The following is a 21,069-nucleotide window of genomic DNA, read 5'->3' as shown; positions in this document are numbered from 1 at the left end:
ATTGACATTTATAGAAAATCCACTTAACACTAAGATTCACTAAGTGCATTCACTAAGATCGACAATATAAGATTGGCCATAAAACAAGTCTCAGTAAATTTAAGAAGACTGAAATTGTGTGTATGTTGTAAATGTAACAACAGTTTTAAGTTAGTAATCAATAACAGAAATATATCTGGGAAAAAAAACCCAAATACTGGGAACCCATAAGTTAAAGAAGAAATTAAAAATAATAAAGAAAAATTAAAAAATATTTTAAATAGAAATGAAAATACAACATATCAAAATATTTGGTATGCAGCTAAAGCAGTGCTGAGGGACATTTATAACCTTAACTTTTTACTTTAGCAAAGAATAAAGTCAAAACCAATGATTTAAATTTATGAAACTAGCAAATTTATGAAACTAGTAAATAAACCCAAAATAGGCAGAAAGAAGGACTAACAAAAGAGCAGAAATTAATGAAACAAAACTAATGTAATCAAAAGCTATTTAAAAATATTAATTCAATTGATAAACCTCTAGAGTTAGATTATTGAGAAAAGACACGACACAGTTACCAATATCAGAAATGAAAAAGGGCAGTCACTACAGATCCTTTAGATAGGGAGGTATTATGAATAACTTTAGGCCAATAAACCTGACAACTAAAATGAAATGGATGTGTCCCTTGAAAGACACAAATTTGAGTATTTCTGTAGTCCTGATTCAAATTGCATTCCCAACTGAAAACATTCCCTTCCAACAAAGAAAACTTTGGATCCACATAGATTCACTATGAATTCTGTTAAATATTTGAAGAAATAATACCAATTCTATAAAAACTTTATCAGAAAATAGAAGACTGAACATCTTCCTACTAATTTTACTAGGTCAACATTACCAACACCAAAGAAAGACTAATTATAAGAGAAGTAAACTAGACCAATATCCCTTTATGAACATAGATGGAAAATTCCTTAATAAAATATTTTTGAATCCAGCAATACATGAAGAGTTTACTACACTATGAGCCAGTCATACAAAGTTGGTGTGACATTTAAAAATCATATCAATCCATGTAATTCTTAATATCAACAAAATAAAAGGAAATTTTTATGGTACTCAATAGGATGTAGAAATAGCATTTGACAAAGTTGCTGACAGCAAACTAGGATTGGAAAGGATGATCAGTACTTTATGAATTTGAGATAATAGAGTTAGAGTTGGCAAACTCTGGCCCATGGGTCAAATGCAGCCCACCGCAGGCAAAATCCAGCCATGCCCAGTGGTTTATATGTTGCCTATAGCTACGTTTGCATTATAACTATAGAGTTTAGTAGTTGAGATAGAGAGTGTACGGCTTGCAAGGCTGAAAATTATTTAATCTAACCATTTACAGAAAAAGTTTACCAATATTTACTATAGCACAATCATGAAGAGAATTAAGAGAATAAAAACCATAAAAAAGTCCAAGACACACACATGGATAAACCATTAGGAGGATTAAATGGGACTTCTAGAAATGATAAATGTTACTAAGTGACTAAAAACTCAGTGAGCTGTTCAGAACATAGATACTGAAGAGAAAAATAATGAACTGGAAGGCAGACCTGAGGAAAGGACCTATATTTCATTACGGAGAGAGTTTTAAAATATGAGAGCAAGGTTAACAGAAAGAGATTTGAATGAGAAGGTCCAAAATCCATTTAATATGGGTTCCAGAAGGAGAATGTAGAAAGCATGGAGGAAAACAAAAGTTCAAAGAGATGATGTCCAAGAATTTTTCAAAATTGACAAAAGACATGACTCTGAAGGTTTCAGATGAGTAATTTCAAAGCAGGAATAATGAGAATGTACTAGATACATAGTAGTGAAACTGGAACACCGAAACAAAGAGAAAATTCTAAATGTCAGCAGTCAGAAAATGCCAAAGTAACTTCCAAACTGGGTATTTAGAAGACTTGTAAAGAGCAAACACAAAGGCCAAAGGCAATGGATAGTAACTTCAGTTAGCTTGGAGAAAATAAATTGCCAACCCAGAATTCCTTAGTCAGCAAAGATATTATTTGATAATGAAAGTGAAGTTGAAAAATTTTTCATAAAAAGTCCAAGGAGTTTATTATTCATAGACCTGGATAAAAAACATAAAGGATGCATGTCTAGAAGAAGGAAATCAATCCACAAAGCAAGGATTAAGATACAAGGAGAAATAGTGAGCAAATAGATTAGTAAATATATGAATAAGTCAAAATAAATATAATTAAATGTATTTAAGTGTAATTAAGTATAATTATGACTAATTTTATGGTGTTTTTAAATGTTTGTTTTATTTTGAGAGTGAACATGTGTGAGCAGGGGAGTGGGGGAGAGAGAGAGGGAGAGAGAATCCTAGGCAGGCTCCATGTTGTTAGTGCAGAGCCTAACCAAGGGCTTGCTCCCACGAACATGAGCTGAAATCAACAGTTGGACACCCAATGGACTCAGCCACCCAGGCACCCCTATCTTGGCATTTCTTATTCAGCTTTGTTATCTCTAAAGTCATTTTCCTGCTTTTCATATGCTTTTTCCCACACAGAAAATGACTTATGGTAAGACTTCCATTCATTCTTTTTTCTTTCTGTCTTTATTCAGGTAAAACTGACAATAAAAACTGCACATATTTGAGGTGTAAGACTTGATTCCTTTGCCCTCCCCCCAGTTTTGTGGAGATGTAACTGTCATACATTATGTACGTTTAAGGCGTACAACCTAATGATATATGTACATATTGTGAAATGATCACAAGAATAAGTTTAGTTAACATCTGTCATCTCAGATAGTTAAAGATTTTTTCCTTGTGATGAGAACTTTTAAGATCTAAACAGGGCATCTGTGAACAGGGGAGGTGATGTTTATATTAGCTTATGTGTGAAACAAAATTTACCGTTGATTTTTTTAAGTCCCACTTGACTATCTTTATATTCAAATTTATGAAAATTGCATATATTTATTCATTTTCCTAGTATTTGCATTATTTTGGTAAACATGGTATTGTTTTGATAGCTCCCCTTCCTTTTTCTGGGATCCTTTAAGATTTCCATGCCTGTTTCTTTAAGGGAAATTTAGCAATTGTTTTTAACTGGCCTGCTTTTTGGTGGCCTTTAGAGAATAGCATATATGGTTATCATAGTTGGTGTTTCCTATTATGTGACTTATTTGCCTTCAAGACTTGGTGGGAATGAAAATGTTTTGACTGCAAGTTAGATGTTATGGAGAAGATACAGGGAGGATTCAATGGATCCATCTCTTCTGAATCCTTTGTTCAGTGGGGTATACATTCAGATATGCAGTCAGCTAAGCATGTTCGCTAAAGTCTTACTGCTTTTCAGTAGTTGCCTTGATAGGATCTGTGCTTTTTAGCAGAAATCTGAGAAAAGCTGCTTTTGTTACAGCTCTAAAACCTAATGGCTTGCTGCCAGATGGACCAGAGAGAGCTGTAGAAAATTATATAGGATCATGAAAACGTAAATATTTTTAACTATATGAAAAGCCTTCTGGTCACATTTTCCCCTGGTAACAGCATAATATATGTAAGAGATATGTCAACTAATACTGATAAAATCTGTAATGTGTATATTCCAGAGACATAGAAGTAATTTACAATATAAAAATCTCATGTTCATATTTGTCCTCCCGTCTCTCCCCTCCTTTTTTTTTTCAGTTCAGTTTTGCTAAATCTATGTGGTTCATCAAAGGCCTCAGGGTTTTGTGACTTCTAAAATTGACTTAGGCTTCTAGACCTGTGGCAGGACTCTGGGCACACAGTAGAAATCCATGTAGTGGTTTGGATTGTGCTAGAAGTTATGGAACTGCTTTCTTTAGTTTGTGGTTAGGTATATTTATGAAATGTTTTATAGTTTGGGCAGCAGGGACTAAAGTCTGATTTCTCTTTGTGTGTGTGTGTGTGTGTGTGTGTGTGTGTGTGTGAGAGAGAGAGAGAGAGAGAGAGAGAGAGAGAGAGAGGAGGAAACCTCTTTAAAGAATCCTAGCATATTAGATTAGTGTGAAAGGTTCATTGGAAGACATCTAGTTAGTCCAAAAGAATTTTATACTTTGAATTATGGGCTTATATTTTAAAGGAACCATAAAGATTACCTGCTCCAACTACCCAGCTGATTCCTAAAAATCTCCTCTGCAGCATTTCCACCCAGTGATTATTGCAATCTTAAGCTCTCCCTCCAGCACTTTTAGGCATCCCACTTGCCCTTATACTGAGATACAGATCTGTTACTTGGATCCTTCTACTCTTATTTTCCTTATTTTCTTATTTCCTTAATTTCTTATTTCTTCTATTCTTATTTCCTTATTTTCTTGGGAGCCATACAAAAATTCTAATCTAATCTATAATCATAATCTAGTATATGAAGATAATTCTCATTGTGTTCTTCTGTGTTTTCTGCACTAGGTAAAACTGCTCACTTGAAAGGATTTGAATCCCTTTGCATCATAGCCCTTCTCTTCTGAAGGCCCTGTACTTGATCCACATCCTCTGACAGAACTCAATGTAATATTCAGACTATGGGCCAACTAGCACAGAATAGAGTACTATAAAGATGAAATTCCTAAAAACAATACTTAAAAAGCAGACTAAAATTGGTTTTATTGAAAGGCATATCCTGCAGCTACTTGCTTGTGTTTCTATTTTCTGCCTTCTTCCATTCCTTCCCCTGGTTGCCTCTCTTTAGAAGTTCATCAGTCACCTCCAGATAGCAGCCACAGTGGTCTTTTTCTGTCCTTTCTCTCCTTGAAATCTTGGCTATCCTTTAAACATCCTTTCTCTAAATTCTCATCTTCTTTAATTATCAGAACATTTGTTCTACAGGTATTCCTTACATCTTCCCATACCTTAATTTTTTTCTTCAACCTATTATATCTAACAGGCCCAGTTCTTGGACCTGTGCTTTTGCTAGCTTTGTACTTTCTTTTTTGGGGAACTCATTTACTCTGTGGCTTCAAATTATCTCTACTGGATTGACTTCAGACCCCCTATCAAATGACAAGTGTTACTTTGTTCCCTTAAACTCAGCAATTTGTTTTTCCCTCCCTGTGCCACACACTAGGTCCTAGTTATTGATTTTCTCTCGTCCAGTTTCAAGAGTTAGGGAGTCATCAGTTGTTTTTATTTCTTTTCCTTGCTCATATTTGGTTAGTCATCATGAGGTAATGATTTCTTCTTTGAAAAAACAGTTCATATCTACCCCTTCTATTTATTCTGTTTCCATCACTTATTACTCCAAATACCTCTTTACTAGATTTGCTACCTATGGCATTGCTCCTCTTCAGTGTATTTTGTGCAATCACAAGATTAACACATTGGTAATGCAACCTTATTCACCTAACTGTACTTCCCAAATATCCCAGAAGGCTTCCAGTTGCCTGATGAGTAAAATATAAATTCCTGGTTTGTTTTTCATATTCTTCAGTATCTTCTCTAACCCTCTTTTTCAAAATAGTACTCTAGAATGCTTCTCATGAGCCTACGTCACATAATTGCCTACTTCTCCTAGAGTGTGGTGTGGCAGTTTTGAATCCCTTTGCCTTTTTTTGTACTCTTCCTACCTCACTCAGTGCAGCAACATCTTATCCATCTCTTGAGACATATATACCACCATTCCTTTCTCCATGAAGCTGTTATCCCCTTAATCTTCTCATTCCAACAGGTTGCTAACTTGTATTATACTATCCATCTAAACTACATTTCGACACTCAGATTTTACTTTTAAAAAATTGTCATGTATACATATATTGTATCACTGTATGTGTTAAATCCTACTTGATTGCAAAGGAGCTTGACTTATATTTTTATGTACCCATTACTGCTGGAAGAGTGCTCATGAACATTCAGCCTACCATCAGGAGCATTGATTGGTTAGTCTGTCACTAAGTTAATGTAGTAGTTGTCAAAGGAGATTATACATTTCTTTAATCAAAATGTTTTGGGGTGCCTGGGTGGCTCATTCGGTTGGGTGTCCGACTTCGGCTCAGGTCATAATCTCACAGTCCGTGAGTTCGAGCCCAGCGTCGGGCTCTGGGCTGACGGCTCAGAGCCTGGAGCCCGTTTCACATTCTGTGTCTCCCTCTCTCTCTGCCCCTCCCCTGTTCATGCTCTGTCTCTCTCTGTCTCAAAAATAAATAAATGTTAATAAAAAATTTTTTTAAAATAAATAAAAAAAAATGTTTTATGAGAAGCCCTGGTTGGTTGATTGGTTAGGCTGAATTAATGTAATAGTTGTCAAAGAAAATTATACATTTCTTTAGTCAAAATGTTTATTTCAGAAAGTATCCAGTCTTTCTTGATTAAGTCATAATTATCAACTTAGAAAACAAACAATTGGAAGCTGAGATTTGTGGCTGAGAGGACTAAAAATGGTGAAAGAACTACAGTAGACACTCTGTGGATGTATAAATTAAAGGGATTCTGTAATTATGATCCATTTAGGCAATAACTGGGTTATGACTTGTATTTGGAGGATGGGAATCATAATAATCAGTTGACTTTGCCCCTTACTGGACCTTCTGTTTTTTTACCCTTGACTTCTTTCTTTCCTTTAACTTTGTGCTTTCCTTCATCACTTTTCTTCATAGTATCATTTTCTCCTGTATCTTTCTTCTTCCTTGCATCTCCTTTGTCTTTGTCCTGCTTTCCTTTATTCTCAGAACTCTCTTTTTTTACTTGGGACCCTTGTGCTTGTGGCATTCTAGACTCACTCTTCTTTACTTGGGACTCCTGTCTTTGTGGTATTCTGGTGTCACTCTTCTCTATTTGGGAGCCCTGTGTTTGTGGTATTTCAGGCTCACTCTTCTCTACTTGAGACTCCTGCTCTTGTGGTATTTTGGACTCACTCTTCTCTACTTGAGACCCCTGTCCTTCTTGTGTTCTTAACTCACTCTGCTTTATTTGAAACCCCTGTCCCTGTGGTATCCCAGTGTCATTCATCTTTACTTGGGCTTCCTGTTCTTGTGGTATTCTGGATTCACTTCTCTTTCCTTGGGCTTCCTCTCCTATTGGTATTCCTATGTCACGCTCCTTTATTTGGTCTTCTTCTCCCAGCATCCTGGTGTCACTTTCCTTTTTCTCAACCTCCATACCTATCTCACCGTCCTCCAACTCAATGCCTTTTGCTTTGCTTTTTGACTCTGTTTTGTGCCTTAAGGTCAAGGATTCATCAGAATCTGTAAATAAGATTTTCTTCTTTAATGTTTTCTTGTTTTCTTCTTGGCTGTTCTCAGTCTTTGTAGTGCCTTCATTTTTTAGAATCTGGGCCTTGAAATCTGATTTTTTTGCAACTTGTGCATCCGTGTAACCTGGAAATATAACTGAGCACACAACAAAAGTGCACATTTCAGATATCAGGTACTTTCTCTTTATTCCTACTTTCCCCCTGATATTCGTTTCTTTATTTTTTGTCTTAAAGATGACAAACTGGAGATAACTTGAGATTTCCTGAAAGTAGAAAATGGTGGAACTCTGCACTTAAAATTGTGTAAGTATTGGTAATATTCCAGACTCTCTTCAATAAACTGGAATATTAATCAAAGAAGAGCTAAAATGTACTATAAATGAACTGGCTGGCATTTGTTCAGTATATTATGGCTAATGATTAATGCTTAATAGCTAGAGGAGAATGTATTCTGAAAAGAAATGGAATTTATTTGTAGAAAAAAGTTTGGAAATAAGCAATAATTGTTTCTTAAAATAGAAAAAACCCTCTAAATATGCGTTGCATATTGAGTATAAGGATATCTCATTATTCAAAAGTAATAATAGTACTAGCTGATAATTATTGGGTGCTCACCGTACATCAGGCACTCAGTGTTCTGAGCATTTTATATGAAGTATTAACTCATTTAATCCTCACAACAACAATATAGGGCATTTTATTATCCCCATTTTACAGATGAAGAAACTTGAGGTACAAAAAGCTTAAATGAATGTGAATATGGTCATAGAGTTAGTAAGTGGAGCTGGGATTTGAGCCTGAAGAGTCAGACTCCAGAGTTCAGTCTTAGCCGATACTTTAGACTGCTTCTTATGATACCTGCAAACTCACGAGTTTCTGGTCCCTTTTTCCAAATATAGGTAAGTTAGTTCTGCTGTTTCTCAATTTCTGTGAGATCTAATAAACTTGAATTTGTTAGCTTCTGCTTTTTTTTTCTTCTTTTTTTTAGTGATTTGGTTCCCCGGATTAAGAAAAAAAATTATCTATGCTACTAAGAAGAATTCTGTGGGTTCTTGCTGTGAAGCAATGGGATGCCTTGCCTTAAGAAAACCTATTTAAATATTTAATGCAGTAGAAAGGATACTGAATTTAAAAGCTGAATCAGAACACTTGGGTTTAGTATTCTTGCCAGCTGGGTTTATTTGGGCTACTCCCTAACGTAATCAGTTACTCCCTAAAGACTTACTGCTCTGCCCACTTTGTAGAGTAATTTAAAGATTCTAGACAAATGTTTAAGGAGCATGGCTTTTACAGACAGACTGCTTCAAATCCTGGCTTCATACCTAACTAACTTGGGCAAACTTTACTTTCTTATCTGCAAAATGGGAGCAATAGAAGTAGCTACTTCACTGAAGTGTTACGAGGATTAAATAATATTATCTAAGTAAAGCACTCAGTACAGTGCATGGAACATGGTGAGTAGTGCAGTAAGTATTGGCTATTACTACTACCAAATGAGATAATACAGGCAAAAACTCTCTGATCTATCAAGATAAGGCATTCTTAGTTCCAACCAAATACTTTAGTGGAATGGTAAATTGCATTACCGGAAGATTTCTTACTTAAAAATTGTCTTTTTTTTTTTTTTTTTTTTTTTTAACAGAGAAAGCCTTTTGGTATGTTTAGGGTTTGACGTCTGAAATACTGATCCACACACAACTGAATAACAAGTTGTAAAAAGTGAGACATTCCTACATTAGGTAATAAGGTAACTATAAATCCGACGGGATGCTGCAGTTTAGTGCTTTCTGTTTGATATTCTCAACTTCTGGCACCAAAATAAAAACAGTAAGAATCTTGCAATAATGCTTTCTGAAACTTTTGTGTATTTTTTCCTCCCTAGTGCTTATTTAATAAGCTATGGGTACCGACATTTTATTCTAGACAAACTCATTTCCAATTTACTAATGAAAATCAGTGGTAATATATGCTAAGCATTTTTGTACTGAGAAAGAGTTCAAAATATTCTGATACCTGACAGTACCACCAGTGGCTACTTATTTTTGAGGGGGGGGGTGTGGTGTGTGGTGTGGAGAAGAGTATGTGTTTCCACTGATGCTTCCAACCTGACAAATTCTGTGGAATGTACTCCTAAACAAGCTGGGTTTTTTCAAATATGGGAATATTTTTAGTTTTATACCATCTCTTGGGAGTATTTGTTTCACGTTTCGTACTGTGTATATTACTGCAGGACTCATTTTAAGCAAACTATCTCCTAAATTGTTTGGATTTTGTTAATCAAAGGTAAATATTCTAGGGTTTGATGAAACAATCAATGTCTATTCTAGCTACACTTTTCCTAATTTTACAGAATTTTAAAGAATTTTATTCTTTTTCCCACTAAACTGAAAAGTACTTCTAGTCATTTCTAATAGTATCTTCATATCCTTGGTTTAGTGTTTTTGCTGTATATTTTCCATCTTGAACTTAATAGCATTGCAGAAGTAAGCCACAAATCATTAGTCCACCAAATTCTAAGTTCTTCTCTCCCTTCTTTTAAATTTTTAGATAGTGCATACTTCTTTTTTTCCTTTTGGATCTCATAATCTCCATAGTATAAATATTTGTAAGTCCTGGCTCAAAGTCCATTTACTGCAGATAGTAACCTGTACAGCAAAATTCTAATTTTAAGGGAAAGATTTAATCAAGACCTTGGAGGTCATTGTATTGTATTCAGGCTGCTTAAAGATTTTAAACTGGATTAATTTTTGTTACAGCTGAAAGATGAATTAGCGATCATAGTAATAATTCTAATTATGCAATACTTAAAATAATGCAGCAACTAGACTATGGGCTTTATTAGGAAACTAATCCTATTGGGTTCTTTTAAAAAACTTTTATTTTAGGGGCGCCTGGGTGGCTCAGTCGGTTAAGCATCCAACTTCAGCTCAGGTCATGATCTCACGGTTTGTGGGTTCAAGCCCTGTGTGAGGCTCCATGCTGACAGCTCAGGGCCTGGAGCCTGCATCAGATTGTGTGTCTCCCTCTGTCTCTGCCCCTCCCCCACTCACACTCTGTCTTTCTCTCTCTCAAAAATAAATAAACATTAAATTTTTTAATTTTTATTTTCTTAATGTTTATTTATTATTATTTTTATTTTTATTTATTTTTATTTTTTTTATTTTTATTTATTTTTTTATATATATATATGAAATTTATTGACAAATTGGTTTCCATACAACACCCAAGCAATAGCACTGCTAGGAATTTACCCAAGGGATACAGGAGTATTATTTTTATTTAAACTCAAGATCAAAAGCTTCTGTACAACAAAGGAAACAACAAAACTAATCCTATTAGGTTCTTAATCCACTGGCTGTCAGGGAGCTGTCTAGACCATAAAGATCTGTTCAGCATTAAGGAGATGACTCATTATAGATCTCAGGCCATGAATTAGCATTAAAAAAAAAATCATATACTTAATTAGCTGATTGTGGAGGTGAGAAATAAAGAGACTTAACTTGAGAGGGTGGTGAAGTTTGATGCACTGTTCTGTCTTAAATCTTTTTTGAACAATGAATTAAACCTTAATCACTTTTTGCTAAAAATATCAATTGAGAAGAGTATGTTTGAAATATTGTCAACAAGAATATATCTTTTACAAGAAAGCATTTTAAAAGATTGAACTGATTTTTGTTCTGGCAATTAAAAAAAAAGCATATTCATTAAAAATGAATTCACCTCCAGGGAGGGACTTGGCCTATGATCCCTTCTCAAAGCCCTCTTTCGTTTTGTAAGGAAAACATACACTTATCACCTTCCCCATGTGGGGAGGGCATATGAAGGATGTAGATATGTCATGATTGCTTGAATGCATATTGTTTCTTGTACTATAAATCCAAAGAAAACAATTGTCCCTTTTAACTTCACCTCCTCCAACTCCCCACTGCCACTCACAAACCCACTCTCCTTCTAGTGTGAACTGAAAAAGAAGAAAGACTAAATATAAAGGCATATTTTGTGTTTGTCGGTATTTACAGTGTTTGAGATTCTTGAACTGTATCTTATTAAATTTAAGTTTTACTTGCTTCTTATGATTGTATATTTACAGAGTTTTAAGAATCATTATTCTGTTTCATATGATTGTCTTGAAGAGCTGAGGCATTACACAATCCTAATAAGAAATCTGAATTTAGAAGACAGTTAAAAGCCCAACATTGATTTAAATGGGATGTCTTTTATTTTTAAATTATTCTTCTGTGTACATTTAATTATATAGCTTCACTAGTGGAAGTACCTTTGTATTAACAAACATTTTATTTATAGATATGGTTTCAGGACTAATCACCAAGAAGGCATTTGTGGTTCAGTAAAGAAGGCAATGTGTTGGTGTGGGAAGAGTATGTACTTTGGAGATGGGAAGTCCTAGATTTAGATCCTGACACTGCTTCTTACCAACTCCTTAATCCTGGTCAAGTGTCTGAGCCAATTCACTGATCTGTAAAGTGGGGAATAACAATAGCTACCAGGCAGGCTATGGTAAAAATGAGATACTGTTTTTGAAAATGCCTAGCAGAGTATACAGTATATAGTAGGTGCTCAATGCCTACTCTTCCTCAAAAGTAAAGTTACTTAGAAGCCAAGAAAAAATAAAGTTTTGTTCTTAACTACTTTTTCTATTAGTATGATTCAGTGAGCCTTCACTTATAACTAAAAAAGAGTTCTCAATTACCAGCAAAGAACTCAACAGAATTTAGGAACCAATCTTTCTTTCATTATATTTTGCTGGGAGTCAGAAAGGAGATTGTTTTTCAGAGCCTAGAAGATGGCCAGAGATTATGGCATCCTTTTCTATGAACTTCATCTCCTCTGCAGCAGTATCTCTAAAAGTAGTAATTTAAAATATTGGAAGATTCTCGAGGATGGGAACATTTAAAATAACCTTAGAAACACAAGTCTCTATTTTGGGAGTAGGAACAGCAAGTCCAGAAAATACCTATAAACAATGTAAAGTTTCACAGTTGAGAAGAAAGAACTTACCCATAGGAGTTAGTGCTAAAAAATAAAACACAAAAGATTAATCAATCAGTGTGAATTTTCTAACTCAAGGAAAACCCTACTTCCAAGAATACCCTATATAGGTGAATGCAGAAGCAGGACCTCCAGGCATTGTAAAATATCCCTCTGTTTCACCCTCAGGAGTGCAAAGGCTCCACATCCTACTTCACAGAGTATTCATTGAATACTTAGGTAGGGAATATCTATTTTATCAAAATTCAGATGATTGCATTTCCTACTTTCATTGTTCTGTCACAAATCATTTTTTAACCCACTCTCTTTTAGATCAGTTTGAAAATAAATGCGTGTTGTTGGTTATTTATCAAAATCACCATCTTGTCCTGACATTTATTCTTTATATGTCAATTTTAGGTGAATTTCTTTTTTTAGTAAAAATTATCCATTGCCAGATGATACCACAAAGAAAACAGATGCCTTGTGGTAAACTAGCTGGGAATATATGCTCCTAATAATCTTTGGTAGTAAATAACCAAGATATAATACAAGACCATTGTATTTTGTTCCAAAAGGGAGATAGAAAAGGGGAAATCAAATATGAGAAAATCACTTATTTAAAATATTGACTCTTCTAAGGTAAAAGAACTTGAAATACAAAACAATTGAGTAACAAAAACTCAAAGGTTCTGGACACAGAAATAGGTAAAGCAAAGAAATGACCCAAACTTACTGATTTTTCCAGAACTGTCCACTGAAAGAGACAAAGAAAAAAATATCAGTAGATATTGGGCTTTTCCTTCTTCACCAACCCCCAAGCTTCTGCACTGGATGGAATCTGTGTCGTAAACAATGAAGTTCCTTTTAATTAATAGGGAAACTCCATCTTCCCTCCCCCTTCTTTTAGCCTGTTGTAGTTTCAGAAAGATCTTGTGATTAGCTATTTTATTTAAAAATTTTTTATTAAAATATGTTTGGCATATAACATTGTACAAATTTAAAGTGTATAACATGTAAATTTGATGGATTTGTATATAGTAATATAACTGCCATTATAGCAATAATTAGAACCTCTATCACATTACATAATGATCCTTTCTTGTGGTTAGAATCATTAAGATGTGGTCTCTTAGCAAGCTTGATGATTATCATACAATATTATTGTCTATGTTCACTATAATATACATTAGATTTCTAGGGCTTATTTACTATGCGTTGCAAGTTTGTACCTTTGAACAACACCTGTCCAACCCCGTCCTTCCCCCCATCCCCGGCAATTCCCTGGTAACTGCCATTTTACTTTCTGTTATAAGTTTGGCTATGTTAGATTCCACATATAAATGATGCCATACAGTGCTTGTCTTCTGTCAGACTTATTCATTCAGCATAATATGCTCAAGGTCCATTTATGATGTTGCAAATGGAAAGATGTCCTTTCTCATGGTCAAATACTATTGCAGTGTGTGTGTGTGTGTGTGTGTGTGTGTGTGTGTGTATCTCACATGTTCTTTATCCATTCATCCATTGGTGTGGGCAGTTAGATTGTTTCCATATCTTGGCTACTGTGAATAATGATGCAGTAAATATGAGAGTATATGTATTTATTGATATCTTGTTATCATTTCCTTTGGATATATACCTAGAATATGTGCCAACTTTTTGATGAACCTTCAGGTTGTTTTCCATAGTGGTTGAGCCAATTTACATTTCTGCTAACAGTATACAACGGTTCCCTTTTCTCTGTATCCTTGCCAAAACTTACCTCTTGTGTTCTTGATGAGAGCCATTCTGGCAGGTGTGACTTGATATCTCATTGTGGTTTTGATTGCATTTCTCTTGATGATTAGTGTTGCTGACCATTCTTTCATGTGTCTGTTGGCCACTTGGATGTCTTTGGAAAAATTTCTATTCAGTTCCTCTGCCAATTTTGCAATCAGATTTTTCTTCGTTATGGAGTTGTAAGAGTTCTTCATATATTTTAGATATTAACACATTATCTAATATATGGTTTGCAAAAAGTTTTTCCCATTCCATGGGTGGTCTTTTCCTTTTTAAAAATTTTTCGGTTGATGTGTGGAAACCTTTAGGTTTGATGTAGTGCAACTTGTTGGTTTTTGTTTTTGTTGTTTGTGCTTCTGGTGTCGTGTCTAGAAAAATCAGTGCCAAGACCAACACTGAGGAGGTTCTTCCCTACAGTTTTTTCTAGGAGTTATATGGTATCAGGGTCTGTGTTCAAATCAGTGGTCCATTTCAAGTTAATTTTTGTGAGTGGTGTAAGACAGGGGCTTAATTTAATTGTTCTTTATGTTTTTTTTAGTTTTTACGTTTAATCCAGTTACTTAATATACAGTGTTATATTAGTTCCAGGTGTACAATATAGTGATTCAGCAATTCCATACATCATCAGATACTCATCCTGACAAATGCATTCCTTAATCCCCATCACCTGTTAATCTATCTTCCCACCAACCTCCCCTCTGGTAAGCATCAGTTTGTTCTCTGTAATGAAGTCTTTTTCTTGGTTTGTCTCTCTTTTCTTTTTTCCCTTTTGCTCTTTTGTTTCTTAAATTCCACATATAAGTGAAATCATATGGTATTTAGCTTTCTCTGACTGATTTATTCTGCTTAAGGTTGTACTCTCCAGCTCCATCCGTATTATTGTAAATGGCAATATTTCATTCTTTTTTATGGCTGAATAACATTCCAATATATATATGTGTGTGTATGTGTGTATATATATATATATATACATATATGTATATATATATCACTTTGTCTTTATGTAGGTATCTCTATATCTGTCTATCATCTATCTTTCTAGTCTCACTTCTTCTTTTACCCATTCAGCAATTGATGGACACTTGGGTTACTTCCATAATTGGGCTATTGTAAATAATGCTGCTATACACATAGGGGTGCATATATCCAGTTGAATTAGTGTTTTTGTATTCTTTAGATAAATACCCAGTAGCAAGATTGCTGGATCATAGAGTAGTTCTATTTTTAACTTTCTGAGTAACCTCCATATTGTTTTCCACAGTGGCTGTACCAGTTTGCCTTTCCACTAACAGTGCATGAGTGCTCCTTTTTCTCCACATCCTCATCAACATCTTTTGTTTCTTGTGTTGTTGATTTTAGCCATTCTGACAGGTGAGAGGTGATATCTCATTGTAGTTTTGATTTGCATTTCCCTGATGATGGGTGATGATGAAAATCTTTTCACGTATATGTTGACCATCTGGATGGATGTCTTCTTTGGAAAAAATGTCTATTCATGTCTTCTGCCCATTTTTAATTGGAGTATTTGGTTTTTGATCCTTGAATTTTATAAGTTCTTTATATGTTTTTGACACTAACCCTTTATCAGATATATCATTTGTAAATATCTTCTCCCATTCTGTAGGTTGCCTTTTAGTTTTGTTGCTTGTTTCCTTTGCTGTGTAGCAGCTTTTTATTTTGATTTCGTTACAATAGTTTATATTTACTTTGGTTCCCTTGACTCAGAAGATGTATCTAGAAAAATGTTGCTACAACTGATGTCAAAGAAGTTATTACCTGTGTTCTCTTCTAGGATTTGTATGGTTTCGGGTCTCACATTTAGGAATTAGATCCAGTTTGAATTTATTTTGTGTATGGTATAAGAATGTGGTCCAGGTTCATTCTTTTGCATGTAGCTGTCCAGTTTTTCCCAACACTTTCTGTTGAAGAGACGGTCTTTTTTTCCATTGGATGATCTTTTCTGCTTTTGTCAAAGATGATAATTGTGGGTTTATTTCTGGGTTTTCTGTTCTGTTCTATTGATCTATGTTTCTGTTTTTGTGCCAGTACCATACTATTTTGATGACTACAACTTTGTAATATAACTTGAAGTCCAGAATTGTGAAACGAAGCCTCCAGCTTTGGTTCTTCAAGATTTCTTTGGCTATTCAGTGTCTTGTGTGGTTCTGTACAGTTTTTAGGACTGTTTATTCTAGCCCTGTGAAAAATGCTGTTGGTATTTTGATGGAGGTTGCATTAAATGTGTAGATTGCTTTGAGAAGTATAGATAGTTTAACAATGTTTACTCTTCTAATTATGAGCATGGAATGTCTTTCCATTTGTTTTCTCTTCAATTTCTTTCATCAGTGTTTTATTGTTTTCAGAATAGAGGTCTTTCACCTCTTTGGTTAGATGTATTCCTAGGTATCTTATTATTTTGGGTGCAATTGTAAATGGGATTGCCCTCTTAATTTCTCTTTCTGCTTCTTCATTATCCGAGTCTAGAGAAATGCAACACATTTCTGTACATTGATTTTGTATCCTGTGATGTTACTTAATTCATTTTTCAGTTCTAGTAGTTTTTTTTAGTGGAATATTTAGGGGTTTCTATATGTCGTATCATGTCATCTGAAAATAGTGAAAGTGTTACTTCTTCCTTACCAATTTGGATGTCTTTTATTTCTTTGTATTGTCTGATTGCTGTGGCTAGGACTTCCAGTAGTGTGTTGAATGAAAGTAGTGAGAGTGGACATCCTTATTTTGTTTCTGACCTTAGGGGAAAAGCTCTCAGTTTTTCCCCATTGAGGATGATGTTAGCTGTGGGTTTTTCATATATACCCTTTATTATGTTGAGGTATATTTCCTCTAAACTTACCTTGTTGAGGTTTGTTTTATCGTGAATGGATGTACTTTGTCAAATGCTTTTTCTGTGTCTGTTGAAATGGTCATAATGGTTCTTACGCTTTCTCTTATTGATGTGATGTATCACACCGATTTATTTGCAAATATTGGACCACCCTTGCAGCCCAGGAATAAATCCCACTTGGTCATGGTGAGTGATTTTATTAATGGATTTGGATTTGGTTTGCTAGTATTTTGTTGAGGAATTTTGCATCTATGCTTATCAGAGATATTGGTCTGTAGTTCTCTTTTTTTCATGGTGTCCTTAACTGGTTTTGGTAATGCTGGCCTCATTGAATGAATTTGGAATTTTTCCTTCCTTTTCTGTTTTTTTGGAATATTTTGAGAAGAATATATATCTTCTTTAAATGTTTAGTAGCATTTGCCTGTGAAGCCATCTGGCCCTGGGCTTTTGTTTGTTGTTATTATTTTTTTTTAATTACTGATTCATTTTTGTTGCTGGATATTAGTCTGTTCAGATATTCTATTTCTTCTTTCAGTTTAGGTAGGTTATATGTTTCTAGGTATTTATATCCATTTCTTCTAGTTTGTCCAATTGTTGGCATATAGTTTGGCATATAGTTTTTCTTAATATTCTCTTATGATTATATTTCTGTGGTGTTGGTTATTTCTCCTCTCTTCTTTGTGATTTTATTTATTTGAGTCCTTTCTCTTTTTTGTTGATAAGTATGGCCAGAGGTTTATCAATCTTACTGATTTTATTTTCAAAGAACCAGCTCCTGGTTTCATTGATCTATTTATTTATTTATTTATTTATTTATTTATTTATTTATTTATTTTAGTTTCTATGTCATTTATTTCTGTTGTAATCTTTATAATTTCCTTTCTTCTGCTGCTTTGGGGTTTTGTTCGATGTTTTTTTTTTTTTCTTGCTGCTTTAGATGTAAGTTTACTTTGTTTATTTGAGATTTTTCTTGTTTCTTGAAGTAACTTCCTTCTTGTAACCACTTTTGCCAGATCCCAAAGGTTTTGGACAATTGTGTTTTCACTTTCATTTGTTTCCATGTACTTCTAAAATTTTCTTTTATTTTCTGGTGGACCCATTCATTGTGTAGTAGCATATTATTTGGCCTCCAGCTATTTGTGGTCTTTCCAGATTTTTCTTGTGGTTGACACGGAATCTGAAGTGGGCTCCAGGCTCTGAGCTGTCAGCCCAGAGCCTGACATGGGTCTCGAACTCACGAACCATGAGATCATGACCTGAGCCTAAGTCAGACACTTAACCGACTGAGCCACTCAGGCATGCCATGAATGTATTTGTTAAATCTATCTGGTCCAGTGTGTCATTCAAAGCCACTGTTTCCTTGTTGATTTTCTGGTTACATAATCTGTCCTTGGATGTAAGTGGGGTGTTAAAATCTCCTACTATTATTGTTGTTCTGCATGTATTTATCTTGTTTTCCCAGCACCATTGTTAAAGAGACTATTCTTTTTCTATTGTTTTTGGCTCCTTGAGTATTAGTTGACTTTATATGTGGGGGTTTAATTCTGGCCTCTCTGTTCTGTTGGTTATGTGTCTACATTCATGTACAGTTTTTATTACTATTACTATTTATAGTATAGTTTAAATTAAGGAAGTGTGATACCTCCACTCCCCCTCTACCTTCCCCCCAGATTGCTTTGGCTATTCAGGTTTTTCTGTGGTTCCATACAAATTTTAGGACTGTTTTGTCTATTTCTTAAGTGCTGTTTGTATTTAAGTGGGTCTTACATTGAATCTATGTATGGCTTTGGGTAGTATGAGCATTTTAACAGTATTAATTCTTCCAATCCATGACATAGGATATTTTTTCATTTGTATCTGTTTGGATTTCTTTCAGCTAAATCCTGTAGTTTTCACTTCCTTGGTTAAATTTATTCCTAGGTATTTTATTGTTTGTGATGTGTTGTGAATGGGATAGTTTTTTTTATTACTTTTAGATATTTCATTATTTGTGTGTAGAAATAATGCATGCTGATTTTATATCCTGCAGCTTTACTGAAATGGTTGATTAGTTCCAACAGTTTTTGGCTTTAGTCTTTGGGACTTTCTATATATTAAATCATATCATCTGCAAATGGTGACAGTATTACTTGTTCCTTTGCAGTTTGGATGCCTTTATTTCTTTGGCCTAATTGATCTAGCCACAGCTTCTAGTACTATTATTGAATGAGAATGGTGAGAGTAGGCATCATTGTCTTGTTTCTGATCTTAGAGGAAAAGCTTCAAGTTTTTCACTGTTCAGTATAATCTTAGCTGTGGATTTGTCATATGTAGCCTTCATTATGTTGAGGTATATTCTTTGTATATCCAATTTGTGCAGTGTTTTTATCACGAAAGGAAGTTGTGTTTTGTCAAGTGCTTTTTCCGCATGTATTGAGATGATCATGTGATTTTTACCTTTCTATGAAAGTGATGTATTAAATTTATTGATTTATGTGTTTGGTATCTGACATGCATTCCATGTAAAATCTCACTTGGTCATGGTATATAATCGTATTAGTGTGTTCTTAAATTCAATTTGCTAATATTTTGTTTAGAATTTTTGCATGTATATTTATTAGGGATATTGATGATCTTTTCTTGTAGTAGTGTTACCTGGCTTTGTTATGAGGGTAATGCTGGTCTCATAGAATGGTCCAAAGTGTTCCTTCCTCTTCAAATTTTGGGAAGAGTTTGTGAGGGATTGGCATTGATTCTTTAAATATTTGGTAGAATTTACTGGTGAAATCATTTGGTCGTGGTTTTCTGTGTTGTGAGGTTTTTGATGCCTGATTCAGTCTCTGTACTTGTCATTAGTCTGTTCAGATTTTTTTTTCTTCGTATTTCTTTCCGTGCTTCTAGGATTTTTTTTTCATTTTATTTAGATTATATAATTTGTTGGCATATAATTGTTCATTGTAGTCTCTTATGATCCTATATATTTCAATAGTATTCATTGTAATGTCTCCTGTTTAATTTTTAGTTTTATTTTTTTGAGTTTTCTTTTTTCTTAATCTAGCTAAAGGTTTGTCAAATTTTTTTTAATGTTTATTTATTTTTCAGAGAGAAAGACAGTGTGAGTGGGGAAGGGGCAGAGAGGGAGGGAGACACAGAATCTGAAGTGGGCTCCAGGCTCTGAGCTATCAGCACAGAGCCTGATGCAGGGCTTGAACTCTTGCGTGGTGAGATCATGACCTGAGCTGAAGTCAGATGCTTAACCGAATGAGCCACTTAGGTGCCCCTGGTTTGTCAATTTTTTTAACCTTTTCAAAAAACCACCTCTTAGTTTTGTTGGTGCTATGTTTTTCTGGTCTCTATTTCATTTATTTCCACTCTGATCTTTATTATTTTTTTCCTTCTGCTAAGTTTGGGCTTAATTAGTTCTTTTTCTAGTTTTTTGTGGTATAAAGTTAGTTTGTTTATTTGAGGTCTTTCTAATTTCTTAATATATGCATTTATTCTATAATTTTTTTCTCAGAACTGCTTTTGCCATATCCCATAAGTTTTGACATGTTTTCAGATAATTTTTTAAATTTCCCCTTTGACTTCTTCTTCAACCTGTTGGTAGTTCAGAAGTGAATTTAGTTTCCAGAGTTGTAGATTTTACAGCTTTCCTTTTATTGTTGATTTCTGGTTTCATACCATTTATATCAGAAAACATTGTTGGTTATTATTTCAGTCTTCCAAAATTTGCCAAGATTTATTTTGTGAGAATGTTCCATGAGCAGTTGTGAAGACTGTGTATTCTGCTTTTGTTGGATAGAATATTCTATATATTTTTTCTAAATCTGTTTAATCTAAAGTAGGGTTCAATTTCAGTGTTTTCTTGTTGATTTCTTTTTTGCATGATCTATCCATTGCTGACAGTGGGATATTGAAATACCCTACTTTTGTGGTATTGTTGTCTATTTTTCCCTTCAGATCTGCTAGTATTTGCTTAACATATTTAGGCACTTCAGTGTTGGCAGTGTATATATTTAAGATTGTTATATTTTCTTGATGTATTGACCCCTTTGTCATTATATAATGACTTTATTTGTCTTTGTTACTGTTTTGGGCTTAAAGTCTCTTTTGTGTGATATAAACATAGCTATTTCCATTTTCTTTTGGTTACCATTTGCATGGAATATCTCTTTCCAACTCTTCAATTTGAGCCTATGTGTGTCTTTAGAGCAGAAATGAGTCTCCTGTGGGCAATATATGGTTGGGTTTAGTTTTTGTATCTATTTAGCC

At 34.3% G+C, this 21,069-nt stretch overlaps 1 protein-coding gene across 1 annotated transcript; it reads right to left on the bottom strand.

Moving 5' to 3' along the window:
- Positions 1–6,508: 6,508 nt before the first annotated feature.
- Positions 6,509–13,981, bottom strand: TSBP1 (testis expressed basic protein 1). Its single transcript, XM_047103054.1, has 4 exons — positions 13,957–13,981; positions 12,928–12,948; positions 12,222–12,236; positions 6,509–7,338 (listed from the first exon to the last, which is right to left on the bottom strand). Exons 1-4 carry the CDS (start codon positions 13,979–13,981, stop codon positions 6,509–6,511), a joined length of 891 nt encoding a protein of 296 aa, XP_046959010.1.
- Between the last annotated feature and the right edge of the window lie 7,088 nt (positions 13,982–21,069).

The sequence above is a fragment of the Lynx rufus genome, unplaced genomic scaffold, assembly GCF_022079265.1.
Source record: "Lynx rufus isolate CCGP_SWC_20201006 ecotype Redwood Valley unplaced genomic scaffold, mLynRuf1.p SCAF_6, whole genome shotgun sequence".
NCBI classification, from domain to species: Eukaryota; Metazoa; Chordata; class Mammalia; order Carnivora; family Felidae; genus Lynx; species Lynx rufus.
This window is presented reverse-complemented; position numbering and strand designations above follow the sequence as displayed.

Coding starts and splice junctions, on each gene's coding strand:
- TSBP1 (XM_047103054.1), bottom strand. CDS start 13,981: ATGGCTCTCATCAAGAACACAAGAG. Junction 12,949..13,956: donor TCTCATCAAGAACACAAGAG/GTAAGTTTTGGC, acceptor TGTCTCTTTCAG/TGGACAGTTCTGGAAAAATC.